This window comes from Schistocerca nitens, chromosome 2, assembly GCF_023898315.1.
Source record: "Schistocerca nitens isolate TAMUIC-IGC-003100 chromosome 2, iqSchNite1.1, whole genome shotgun sequence".
Classification (NCBI taxonomy): domain Eukaryota; kingdom Metazoa; phylum Arthropoda; class Insecta; order Orthoptera; family Acrididae; genus Schistocerca; species Schistocerca nitens.
In genome coordinates this window covers 1726503-1741128 of record NC_064615.1, presented here as the reverse complement: position 1 = coordinate 1741128, position 14626 = coordinate 1726503, and the positions used below count along the sequence as shown (strand labels likewise).

At 40.7% G+C, this 14626-nt stretch overlaps 1 protein-coding gene across 3 annotated transcripts in view; it reads right to left on the bottom strand.

Moving 5' to 3' along the window:
• Positions 1–299: 299 nt before the first annotated feature.
• The window catches only part of LOC126234232 (cytochrome P450 9e2-like), a 91957-nt gene continuing 77630 nt past the window's right edge, over positions 300–14626 (bottom strand). For all 3 annotated transcript variants that reach the window (XM_049942922.1, XM_049942921.1, XM_049942923.1), the window contains one exon: positions 300–1079. In XM_049942922.1, coding sequence (XP_049798879.1) covers positions 913–1079 — 167 coding nt within the window. In that variant the 3' untranslated portion in view covers positions 300–912. The remainder of the gene's footprint in view (positions 1080–14626) is intronic.

Sequence of the window (14626 nt, the reverse complement as noted above, 5' to 3'; positions counted from 1 at the left end):
AAATGGCCCAATCTCTGGTAAACTGGGGTGTTATAGTCACTCATCTTCATTCATAAAACAAGAAGTGCAAGCTGGCATGGCCTACAGGCACCTATGTATTAGAATGGTGAGTACTTATTATGTTATCTAGTAAATATAAAGTCTTTTTCGGAAACCTTGAGTTTTATACTGACACATGTCTCATGGAAGGCAGTTGAAATCAGTCGTCAGCTTCACAACTGTGCCAGGGCAATGTGTTACAAGGATGCTGTGACCACTGACTTGTTGCCAGTCTGTTGAAAAAATGTGTGAAGGTATCCTTGGGTTTAGTACCATTTATTCACACTGCATCATTTTCAGAGCAACAACAAAACATACCAGTAATGAACTGTTTATATTAGAAATCAGATCCCCATTTAATATCAAATTTGTGGAATATTCTGAAGTGTTAACTATCCATCAAACAATACAAATTCACATCGGTACTTGCTGTAAATTCAGTTCTCCATACTGTATGAACCTGCCATTGTCCACGAATCCTCCATTTCACAAAACTGAAAGTGTAACCACAACAGCGAAGGTTTTCAGAGAAGGAAACCACAAATGTGCCTCATGGGTGAGTACAAGAGATGGTCTTAGACTTTAGTTATGGGTGCTATTGACCCTTGCAACACTGTAGTGCTTCATGCAGGTGAACACATGAAAAACTCTAATCTTCTGATCAAATTAAAAGTTTTAGCTTGATCTTGACTTAGTCATCCTATCATGACTTTGTAATGCCAGTACAAATAGATATAGGAATTAATGATACATTTTAGGAAATAGTTGGAGGTTAGAATACTTCTTGCACATATTCCATCATGCTTTTTTTCCCCATGAGTTCTGTAGCACATATAATATGTGCCAGATTCAGTGTGAGCTGTATATATTTTGTTAATTTCGTGGTTTTATACTCAACCAAAGACCACCATCAACCATTAGACTGAAACCAGTAGCTGTGAATTTAAGTGGACTGGGTGTCCGATCTGATGGCTCAATGGTGAACTGTGACAATAGATAGATCAACAGCACTTTGGCCTCCATCAGTGCAAAACGATTAGCTGCAACAGAGTAGAACAAATGCCAATGCTTTAACAGTGTATGGGTCATAATTATTGTTTCTTTAACAATAAACTATGATAGAAGTTAACTGAAGGTATCCTGTGATACAGGCATAAGCAAATAGCAAATTATATCATTATCAGCATCTCAATATTTCCACTTCAAACACGAGTTCTGAGCTGTGACTCATTTCGAATTAGAACGATTAAATTTTGTGTGCCAGCAGCGTGTGCTATGCAGTTGCAACAAAAAGAATTATACAGGGTGAAGCGAAATTCACGCACTCGGGCTTTGCAGCATGACTCCTCACATGCTAGTAATAAAAAAATGTCTCTCAAAAAATTTCGTCCAGCGATTAAATCCAGCAGAAAATTTATGTTAAAGAGTGGCAATCTGGCAACACTGTAACCACATGTATGATAACTACCTCTGTCAGCACTTCTTATTTGTGCTGCAGTGGTTAGACTTTTGGGTTAGCATGCAGCAGGATGATGGTTCGATCCTGGGTTGAGGCAATGCTTTTTATTTGTCCAGGTGGTATGGTATCTGGCATCTTAATCATCAACAGCAATTGCAGCAGATCTCTAGAAAATATTTGCACTTACGTACTACAGTAGTAGAAATGGAAGCCCTTTCCATGTCGTGGACATGAATTTATTGCCAATACTTCATCTAGTAGATGCGAAACCTGTTTTCTTTGCACTCTTCTCCAATAGTTCCATAGATTAGTACCAACTATTATTCTTGCCTCGTTCAGGTCCATAACATTTCATTAGGACCTTATGTTACAAATAGGACCAGCAACGTGCTTTGCAAATAATGTCCAAACTCAGTTACTATTTGTATGTGTTATCACCATGGTCCCACTAATTATGCCTTTCAACACTGAGTCTGGTAACCACATGCCGTTTAGTACACATCTCAACGCATTATTACTGTTATTAGTGTCAGAGGGGTAATGTTCGTTAGGCAAGTGTTTATACTGACGGCGTGTTTATACTGTAAGGGCTGTCAACCAGACAAGGACTTGTTGCAAGTGGAGTAACCTGCCTGTGACAGAACTCCAGTGTACATGTGTACACATATAGAATTTTCTCATAGTAAAAATCTAAACCAGTATGGTAGACATATGGGATACACAAATGATGAATATGTGGATATGCTTCTGATCCTTGGTGCATCTGATAACATGGTTGCTGTTACCGCTCCTGAGTATGTTGCTAGATATCCCTGTTGACGCCATCCAGATGTGTTTTGTAATCTGGAGCTATGCGTTCAGGAATTAGGTTCTCCTCTTCCACCATCACATGACAGAGGTCATCCATGGACTTGCTGTACTCTAGCTACTGATGTAGCTATTCTGGAGGTCGTACACCAAGAACGTCAGTGAAGTACATGTACCATAACAAGACAGCTGTGTGTCTCGCAATGCAAAGTCGTTAACATGCTGCACAAGTATGGGCTGCACCCTTGTCATTATGCTTTCACGCAACACCTTCATCAGCGGATGCAATTCTGTGAATGGTTCCAACAACAACAGGATGCCAACAGTGACTTTGTGGACACCATAAAATGGTCAGATGAAGCAGTATTCACTCATGAGGATGTCTTCAATATGCACAATGCCCACCATTGCTGTGAGGTTAACCTGCTCATCACCTGCGACCGTGGATATCAAGTTCACTTTGGTGTCAACTTGCAGGCCAGAATATTAGGCGACAGGTGTTTGGGGCCCTACATGTTGTCTGACCAGTTGACTGCATGAAGGTACCATGCATTCCTCTCAAACTATCTGCCTGATGCTGTGGAAGGTGTTCCACTACACATTCAGTAGAGGATATGGTTCCAACATGATGGTGCACCTCCACACTCTGGAATAAATGTGCGACAGTATTTGGACAGAACATTTCCAGGGAAATGGCTTGGACATGGAGGTCCAGTTGTATGGCCACCGCATTCACCTGATCTAAATCTCCTGGATTTCTTCCTGTGGGGACACCTGAAGGAGTACGTGAACTCTACTCTGCCGGTGAATGTGGAAGAATTGGTAGCGCATGTTCATGCTGCTCTTCTTACGGTGGATGCAGCTTTGCTGCGTAGGGTCCAGAGCTGTTTGATATGGTGGGTTGCGCAGTGTTTGGACGTGTAGGGAGGTTTCTTTGAGCATCTGTTGTTCTGAGGACAATGTATTCTGTTGTGAAGGTCATGCCGTCATTAATATGGACATTATTATTGCAATTGCTTGCTAATGTGCAACATCTGAGCGCTCATATTATGTGTAGTATAAATGACAAGTAGATGTTGTGTTATTGTACTCTGATACCATCTTAAGCATCTTAAAATTGATATTGTTTTTATAGTTTTTCTGAGATGTCTGGTCGTTTGCTTCAACAGTCTATTTTTTATTGGTCTAACCATGTACTTTTTATGTTCAGCGTTACAAAATATTGTGAATTTAGGATACATGTGACCTAAGAAATGGTCTATATTACAGCACGAAATCTCAGAATGAAATTAGCAAATAAAAGAAATGCGCCCCAACCCAGGATCGAACCCTCGACCTCCTGCGGGCTAACCCAAAACTCTATCCACCTCACTAACTTTACAGCACAGATAGTATGTGCTGACAGAGGTAGTTACCATACATGTGGTAACAGTGTTGCCAGATTGTCACTCTTTAACGTCTTTTTTCTGCTGGATGTACTCGCCGGCCGAAATTTTGTGACAGACATTTTTTTATCACTGGCATATGAGGAGTCACGCTGGGAAGCCCGAGTACACAAATTTCACTTCACCCTGTATATGTTGTTGTTGTTATGGTCTTCAGTCCTGAGACTGGTTTGATGCAGCTCTCCATGCTAATCTATCCTGTGCAAGCTCCTTCATCTCCCACTACCTACTGCAACCTACATCCTTCTGAATCTGCTTAATGTATTCATCTCTTGGTCTCCCTCTATGATATTTACCCTCCACACTGCCCTCCAATGCTAAATTTGTGATTCCTTGATGTCTCATGACATGTCCTACCAACCGATCCCTTCTTCTAGTCAAGTTGTGCCACAAACTTCTCTTCTCCCCAATGCCATTCAATACCTCCTCTTTAGTTACGTGATCTATCCAACTAATCTTCAACATTCTTCTGTAGCACCACATTTCGAAAGCTTCTATTCTCTTCTTGTCCAAACTATTTATTGTCCATGTTTCACTTCCATACATGGCTACACTCCATACAAATACTTTCAGAAACGACTTCCTGACACTTAAATCTATACTCGATGTTAACAAATTTCTCTTCTTCAGAAACGCTTTCCTTACCATTGCCAGTCCACATTTTATATCCTCTCTACTTCGACCATCATCAGTTATTTTCCTCCCCAAATAGCAAAACTCCTTTACTACTTTAAGTGTCTCATTTCCTAATCTAATTCCCTCAGCATCACCCGACTTAATTCGACTACATTCCATTATCGTCGTTTTGCTTTTGTTGATGTTCATCTTATATCCTCCTTTCAAGACACTGTCCATTTTGTTCAACTGCTCTTCCAAGTCCTTTGCTGTCTCTGACAGAATTACAATGTCATCGGCGAACCTCAAAGTTTTTATTTCTTCTCCCTGGATTTTAATACCTACTCCAAATTTTTCTTTTCTTTCCTTTACTGCTTGCTCATATATACAGATTGAATAACATCGGGGAGAGGCTACAAACCTGTCTCACTCCCTTCCCAACCACTGCTTCCCTTTCATGCCCCTCGGACTCTTATAACTGCCATCTGGTTTCTGTACAAATTGTAAATACCCTTTCGCTCCCTGTATTTTACATGATAGAGTAGCGTGGAGAGCTGCATGAAACCAGTCTCAGGACTGAAGTCCACAACAACAACAATGACTAACATTGTAGCATCTTTCTCTTAATGTAAGTTTGGCATGAAAATTATGGTTCTTAAAGCATAAAACTCTTTTCAGTTAACACTATATCATGTTAGGAGTTGACCTGTACATCATACCTCATGACAGCTGCAATACAATACAAGAAGTTTGACTGGAGCAGCAAAAATGGAAAAGAAAGCTAGGTGTGTTTATAAAATTTCTTAACTTCATAAATCTGAGTCATAACCAATAGGAATCTACAGTTCTTTGCATTTATATATGGCTCAGACAATAAAACAGGATAAAATAAATATTTTATCCTGTTTTTCTCTTATAGAGAGTGTGGAGGTCATTCAATGTAGTCATGAAATATACACAGAAGGAAAAGCCATTCACAGAAAATGAGGAGTCAAAACAGACTGCTAAAGTTAGAAGTAAACAATTCAGGTCAGGAAAACACAGTTCTTTGGCAAATTCAAATTCCCCATATGAACAGCAGTTACATTTGGTTATGATATACACCATGGTTATGTTATACGCCATCCATTCTAAATACTCAAAAAAATTAATGATCTTTCCTTTGTGAAGGACCAGTCAGGTAGAATTTTTGGAAGAAATTTCTGTCATTTGACTGTTAATTGTTCATTTATTTTACACAATCATGATTTCGGCTTCATAGCCATTCTTAAGTGCACGTTGAACTGAAAATTAATAGTGTGTACATGTCATACCATGCAGGGCACTGGAACAATAGGTTATTTTCTTCAAAAATGGTTCAAATGGCTCTGAGCACTATGGGAGTCAACTTCTGAGGACATCAGTCCCCTAGAATTTAGAACTACTTAAACCTAACTAACCTAAGGACTTCACACGCATCCATGCCCGAGGCAGGATTCGAACCTGCGACTGTAGCGGTCTCGCAGTTCCAGACTGTAGCGACTAGAACCGCACGGCCACTCTGGCTGGCAGTTATTATGTATATGAAGACATTACTTATTTGTTAAAAAATGTCTGACCTGTCTGTGATTTGTCATTATTGAAGAAACGAATTTCACACCTTATAGACCAGTTTCCATATCACAGAATATGAGTACATATTGAGGATACATAGTGTGGCTGATATTATGCAGAGTGAAAAACAATTAACACACAGTATGGCATATTTAACAGCCAGTACATCCCTGTGACCTGCATTTGTCACTTCTGTCCATCAATTGGCATTGTCATATGTCAAAATAGTGGCAGAGATTGTAACACTGTGGCACCATTGTATGAGCCACATGATCTTTCCATTACCAGAGGTATTACCAGGAAAGGGAAAGTGGATATTTATTTAGCTAAATCGTTAATGTGTTCTTGTAATACTCATTCATAACAGTCTCTTAAGGGTATACATTGTAATACTCCATAGTCATAGTGTAAATATAACCATTATAGATGGAAAATAATTTTTTAACATATGGCTGCAATATTATAAAATAATAATTCACAGATTCATGGGCATTTACACAGAAGATGTCACGCTGGTGTCAGAGTGTGAAGGTTGTGGACAGAGAGAGAGAAGAGGACAGTTAAAGGCAAGTGGGAGATGTTGGTGTGGCTGAGGGATGGAACAGATTTTGGGATGTGCATGGGAGGAGGTAGGGGAGGGGGGGGACAGCAGGCTGAGCATGGTACATCTATGAATAATACAGGGTGATTCAAAAAGAATACCACAACTTTAAAAATGTGTATTTAATGAAAGAAACATAATATAACCTTCTGTTGTACATCATTACAAAGGGTATTTAAAAAGGTTTTTTTTCACTCAAAAACAAGTTCAGAGATGTTCAATATGGCCCCCTCCAGACACTCGAGCAATATCAACCCGATACTCCAACTCGTTCCACACTCTCTGTAGCATATCAGGCGTAACAGTTTGGATAGCTGCTGTTATTTCTCGTTTCAAATCATCAATGGTGGCTGGGAGAGGTGGCCGAAACACCATATCCTTAACATACCCCCATAAGAAAAAATCGCAGGGGGTAAGATCAGGGCTTCTTGGAGGCCAGTGATGAAGTGCTCTGTCACGGGCTGCCTGGCGGCTGATCCATCGCCTCGGGTAGTTGACGATAAGGTTTCATAGCTAACCTTTTTCGTAGGACTCTCCATACAGTTGATTGTGGAATTTGCAGCTCTCTGCTAGCTCTGCGAGTCGATTTTCCTGGGCTGCGAACAAATGCTTGCTGGATGCGTGCTACATTTTCATCACTCGTTCTCGGCCTTCCAGAACTTTTCCCTTTGCACAAACACACATTCTCTGTAAACTGTTTATACCAACATTTAATACACCACCTATCAGGAGGTTTAACACCATACTTCGTTCGAAATGCACGCTGAACAACTGTCGTCGATTCACTTCTGCCGTACTCAATAACACAAAAAGCTTTCTGTTGAGCGGTCGCCATCTTAGCATCAACTGACGCTGACGCCTAGTCAACAGCGCCTCAAGCGAACAAATGTACAACTAAATGAAACTTTATAGCTCCCTTAATTCGCCGACAGATAGTGATTAGCTCTGCCTTTTGTCGTTGCAGAGTTTTAAATTCCTAAAGTTGTGGTATTCTTTTTGAATCACCCTGTATTATACACCTGACCATATTATTCAGTATTACATGAATGTTCATTAGAATCATGTTGACATACCCCCAATACTTATAGCACATGAAACCCTGAACGAAACCTAATAGGTTCTATATACATTTTGAAGATCGTACATCAGAATACTACATTATGTACCTGAACCATACACTGCAATATTACATGAATATTATTAATTACATATTAATGTTGTCGTATTGCTTAAAGCATGTGAATAGCTGAAACAAACATAATGGATTCTATATACATTTTCAATTTGACACACGTATACATTCTTTTTATGCATTTGAAATCAAACTTTTATTGTGCATCTGAAATGGTTATATTTACACTCTACAATGTATACCTGTAAGAGGCTCTTATGAATGAGTATTACAAGAATTTGTTAAGCATTTAGCTAAACAAATATCCACTTTCCCTTTCCTAGTAATAACTCTGGTAATGTAAAGATCATGTGGCTCATACAGCAGTGCCACTTTGTTACAATCTCTGCCACTATTTTGATATACACTGAAGACCATAGAAACTGGTACACCTGACTAATATTGTGTAGGGACCCCATGAGCATACAGAAGTCCCGTAACATGATGTGGCATGGACTCAACTAATGTCTGAAGTACTGCTGGAGGGAATTGACACCAAGAATCCTGCAGGGCTGTCCATAAATCCATAAGAGTACGAGGGAGTGGTGATCTCTTCTGAGCAGCACATTGCAAGGCATCCTGGATATGCTCAATAATGTTCATGTCTGGGGAGTTTTGTAGGAAGTGGAAGTGTTTAAACTGAGAAGAGTGTTCCTGGAGCCACTCTGTAGCATTCTGGATGTGTGGGGTATCACATTGTCCTGATGGAATTGCCCAAGTCCGTCAGAATGCAAAATGGACATGAATGGATGCAGGTGATCAGACAGGATGCTTACGTACGTGTCACCTGTCAGTGGCGTATCTAGACCTATCAGGGGTCCCATATCACTCCAACTGCACACTCTCTACACCATTACAGAGCCTCCACCAGCTTGAACAGTCCCCTGCTGACATGCCCTGACCATGGATTCATGAGGTTGTCTCCATACTCAGTTGCTCAATACAGTTTGAAACGAGACTCATCCAACCTGGCAACATGTTTCCAGTCATCAACAATCCAATGTCGGTGTTGATGGGCCCAGGAAAGGTGTAAAGCTTTGTGTCAGGCAGTCAACAAGAGTACACAAATGGGCCCTTGGCTCTGAAAGTCCATCAGTGATGTTTCATTGAATGGTTTGCATGCTAACACTTGTTAAAGGCACAGCACTGAAATCTGCAGCAGTCTGTGGAAAGATTGCACTGTCACAGTGAATGATTCTCTTTCAGTTGTCATTTGTGCTGTTCTTGCAAGATCTTTTTCCAGCCACTGTGATGTCAGAGATTTGATGTTTTTCTGGATTCCTGATATTCATGGTACAGTCGTGAAATGGTCATACGGGAAAATCCCCACATCATCACTACCTCGGTGATGCTGTGTCCCATTGATTGTGTGGCGACTGTAACACCACATTCAAACACACTTAAATCTTGATAACCTGACATTGTAGCTGCAATAACTGATCTAATAACTGCGCCAGACACTTGTTGTCTTATATATGCATTGCCGACTGCAGCGCCATATTCTGCCTGTTTACATATCTGTGTATTTGAATAGGCATGTTTATACCAGTTTCTTTGGTGCTTCAGTATATGTTAATGTCAGTTGATTAACAGAAGTGATGAATGCAGGTCTCAGGAGGTCTCAGGAATATATCAGCTGCTAAATATGCCATGTTGTTTGTTGTTGTGGTCTTCAGTCCTGAGACTGGTTTGATGCAGCTCTCCATGCTACTCTATCCTGTGCAAGCTTCTTCATCTCCCAGTACCTACTGCAACCTACATCCTTCTGAATCTGCTTAGTGTATTCATCTCTTGGTCTCCCTCTACGATTTTTACCCTCCACGCTGCCCTCCAATGCTAAATTTGTGATCCCTTGATGCCTCAAAACATGGCCTACCAACCGTACTCTGTGTTAATTGTTTTTTTACTGTGCACAGTGTCAACTCCAGTATGTACCCTCAATATGTACTCGTATCCTGTGATATGACAACTGGTCTGTAAGACCCAAAATATCTTTTTTATGATGACATGTCACAGACCGGTCAGACATAGTTTAACCTGTATGTGACATTTTCAAATACATAATAACCTCTGTTTTCAAATACGTAAAAATCTCTTGTTTCAATCAAGTCCTGACTGTATGACATGTACACTTTACTAATTTTCAATTCAACATGCAACTCTTTGCCTTTATATATGTCTGCTTGTGTCTGTATATGTGCAGATGGATATGTGTGTGTGTGTGTGCGAGTGTATACCTGTCCTTTTTTCCCCCTAAGGTAAGTCTTTCCGCTCCCGGGATTGGAATGATTCCTTACCCTCTTCCTTAAAACCCACATCCTTTTGTCTTTCCCTCTCCTTCCCTCTTTCCTGATGAAGCAACCGTGGGTTGCGAAAGCTTGACTTTTGTGTGTGTATGTGTTAGTGTGTCTATCAACATACCAATGCTTTCATTTGGTAAGTTACATCATCTTTGTTTTTAGATCATCATCATCATCATCATCATCATCATCATCATTTAAGACTGATTATGCCTTTCAGCGTTCAGTCTGGAGCATAGTCCCCTTATAAAATTCCTCCATGATCCCCTATTCAGTGCTAAAATTGGTGCTTCTTCTGAAGTTAAGCCTATTACTTCAAAATCATTCTTAACCGAATCCAGGTACCTTCTCATTGGTCTACCCCGACTCCTCCTACCCTCTACTGCTGAACCCATTAGTCTCTTGGGTAACCTTGCTTCTCCCATGCGTGTAACATGACCCCACCATCTAAGCCTGTTCGCCCTGACTGCTACATCTATAGAGTTCAGTCCCAGTTTTTCTTTGATTTCCTCATTGTGCACACCCTCCTGCCATTGTTCCCATCTACTAGTACCTGCAATCATCCTAGCTACTTTCATATCCGTAACCTCAACCTTATTGATAAGGTAACCAGAATCCACCCAGCTTTCGCTCCCATACAAGAAAGTTGGTTGAAAGATTGAACGGTGCGCAGATAACTTAGTCTTGGTACTGACTTCCTTCTTGCAGAAAAGAGTAGATCGTAACTGAGCACTCACTGCATTAGCTTTGCTACACCTCACTTCCAGTTCTTTCACTATGTTGCAATCCTGTGAGAATATGCATCCTAAGTAGTTGAAACTGTCCACCTGTTCTAACTTTGTTCCTCCTATTTGGCACTCAATCTGTTTATATCTCTTTCCCACTGACATTACTTTTGTTTTGAAGATGCTAATCTTCATACCATAGTCCTTACATTTCTGATCTAGCTCTGAAATATTACTTTGCAAACTTTCAGTCGTATCTGCCATCACAACTAAGTCATCCACATATGCGAGACTGTTTATTTTGTGTTCACCTATCTTAATCTCACCCAGCCAGTCTATTGTTTTCAACATATGATCCATAAATAATATTAACAACAGAGGAGACAGGTTGCAGCCTTGTCTTACCCCTGAAACTACTCTGAACCATGGACTCAATTTACCGTCAACTCTAACTGCTGCCTGACTATCTATGTAAAGACCTTTAATTGCTTGCAAAAGTTTGCCTCCTATTCCATAATCATGTAGAACAGACAATAACTTCCTCCTAGGAACCCGGTCATATGCCTTTTCTAGATCTATAAAACATAGATACAATTCCCTGTTCCACTCGTAACACTTCTCCATTATTTGCCATAAGCTAAAGATCTGGTCCTGACAACCTCTAAGAGGCCTAAACCCACACTGATTTTCATCCAATTTGTTCTCAACTAAAACTCGCACTATCCTTTCAACAATACCTGAGAAGATTTTACCCACAACGCTGATTAAAGAGATACCTCTGTAGTTGTTACAATCTTTTCTGTTTCCATGTTTAAAGATTGGTGTGATTACTGCTTTTGTCCAGTCTGATGGAACCTGTCCCGACTTCCACGCCATTTCAATTATCCTGTGTAGCCATTTTAAGACCTGACATTCCACTGTATTTGGTGAGTTCCGACTTCATTTCATCCACCCCAGCTGTTTTATTGCACTGCAATCTATTGACCATTTTCTCCACTTCCTCAAATCTGATCCTAATTCCATCATCATTCCTGTCCCATTGTACATCGAAATCTGAAACATTACTGATCGTATTTTCACCTACATTGAGCAACTCTTCAAAATATTCCCTCCATCTGCCCAAGGCATCAACAGGATTCACCAGCAGTTTTCCTGACTTGTCCAAAATACTTGTCATTTCCTTCTTACCTCCCTTTCGAAGACTGCTTATTACACTCCAGAATGGTTTTCCAGCAGCTTGACCCAAGGTCTCCAACCTGTTTCCAAAGTCTTCCCAAGCTTTCTTCTTGGATGCTGCAATTATCTGTTTGGCTTTGTTTCTTTCTTCAACATCACTTTCTCTGTCTACCTGAGTTCTAGTATGTAGCCATTTTTGATATGCCTTCTTTTTCCTTTTACAGGCTGCCTTGACTGTGTCATTCCACCAAGCTGTTTGCTTCATCCTACCTTTACACACTACTGTTCCAAGACATTCTTTGGCCACTTCCAGTACTGTGTCCCTGTACCTTGTCCATTCCTTTTCCAGTGACTGCAATTGACTACATTCAAATAACTGGTACCTTTCTGAGATCACTGTTATGTACTTGTGTCTGATTTCCTTATCCTGAAGTTTCTCCACTGTTATCCTCCTACACATGGACCTTACCTCCTGCACTCTCAGCCTCACAATACCAATTTCACTGCAGATTAAATAGTGATCAGTGTCATCAAATAATCCCCTGAATACACGTGTGTCCCTCACAGCCTTCCTGAATTCCTGATCTGTTATTATATAGTCAATGACAGATCTGGTTCCCCTGCTTTCCCAAGTATACCGGTGAATGTTCTTATGTTTAAAAAAGGAGTTTGTGATTACTAAGCCCATACTGGCACAGAAATCCAAGAGTTGTTTCCCGTTCCTGTTGGCCTCCATATCCTCTCCAAATTTACCCATAACCTTTTCATACCCTTCTGTTCGATTTCCAATCCTGGCATTAAAATCACCCATGACCAGAACACTGTCCTTGTCTTTTACTCTAACAACTACATCACTGAGTGCCTCATAAAAACTATCCATCTTATCTTGATCTGTCCCTTCACAATGCGAATATACTGACACAATCCTAATTTTCCTGCTAGACACTGTCAAATCTATCCACATCAGTCATTTGTTTACATACCTTATTGCAACTACACTGGGTTCCATTTCTTTCCTGTTGAAAAGCCCTACACCCCATTGTGCTATTTCTGCTTTGACTCCTGACAGGTAAACCTTGTATTCTCCCACTTCCTCTTCTTTCTCACCCCTTACCCGAATGAGCAAGCAGTAAAGGAAGCAAAAGAATAATTCGGAGTAGGTATTAACATTCATGGAGAAGAAGTAAAAACTTTGAGGTTCGCCGATGACACTGTAATTCTGTCAGAGACAGCAAAGGACTTGGAAGAGCAGTTGAACGGAATGGACAGTGTCTTGAAAGGAGGATATAAGATGAACATCAACAAAAGCAAAAACGAGGATAATGGAATGTAGTCAAATTAAATCGGGTGATGCTGAGGGAATTAGATTAGGAAATGAGACACTTAAAGTAGTAAAGGAGTTTTGCTATTTATGGAGTAAAATAACTAATGATGGTCGAAGTAGAGAGGATATAAAATGTAGACTGGCAATGGCAAGGAAAGCGTTTCTGAAGAAGAGAAATTTGTTAACATCGAGTATAGACTTAAGTGTCAGGAAGTCGTTTCTGAAAGTATTTGTATGGAGTGTAGCCATGTATGGAAGTGAAACATGGACGATAAATAGTTTGGACAAGAAGAGAATAGAAGCTTTTGAAATGTGGTGCTACAGAAGAATGCTGAAGATTAGATGGGTAGATCACATAACTAATGAGGAGGTGTTGAATAGGATTGGGGAGAAGAGAAGTTTGTGGCACAACTTGACCAGAAGAAGGGATCGGTTGGTAGGACATGTTTTGAGGCATCAAGGGATCACAAATTTCGCATTGGAGGGCAGCGTGGAGGGTAAAAATCGTAGAGGGAGACCAAGAGATGAATACACTAAGCAGATTCAGAAGGATGTAGGTTGCAGTAGGTACTGGGAGATGAAGAAGCTTGCACAGGATAGAGTAGCATGGAGAGCTGCATCAAACCAGTCTCAGGACTGAAGACCACAACAACAACAACAACAACAACCCGAATGTCACTAACAGCTAAAACGTCCAATCCCATCTTACTTGCAGCCTCTGCCAGCTCTACCTTCTTCTCAGAGTAGCCCCCATTGATATTAATAGCTCCTCATCTCGTTACCATTCGTTTGCCGAGTCGTATATTAGGAGTCCCTGGTTTGTCAATTAGAGGTGGGACTCCGTCACCTCCAAAGGTCCGAGGCATTTTGCTCTGATTGTTGCCAGCATCATATTTATAGTACCAGGGAAGCAGGTTGCTAGCCTTACTTGCCCAGGGTCCCATTGAGTTTTACCCCTAACGGTTGAGGGACTAACCGGTGGATTTGGTAGTCTTTGCCGTCTGAGCACAAAGGTGGCCATGACTCGGAATATGTCCAAGATGCCCAGCCTTATTCCAAAGTAACTGGTATCCCGACTGTCAGGACCACTTACTTGGTCACTCATACGTTGCCCGTGGTTCGTCAACTAGGACATGATACCAGGAACCCACACCATGAACCATGTTTTTAGATGCATTTGAAAATAGCTATACAGCTGAAATCATAACTGTGTAAAGTAAATGAACAATTAACTATCAAAAGGCAGAAATTTCTTAAAATAAAGGGGGGAGGGAGGGGGAGAGAAGAGAGAGAGAGAGAGAGAGAGAGAGAGAGAGAGAGAGAGAGAGAGAGAGAGACTTAGCGGGAGAGGGGGGGATGAGAGGAGAGAAT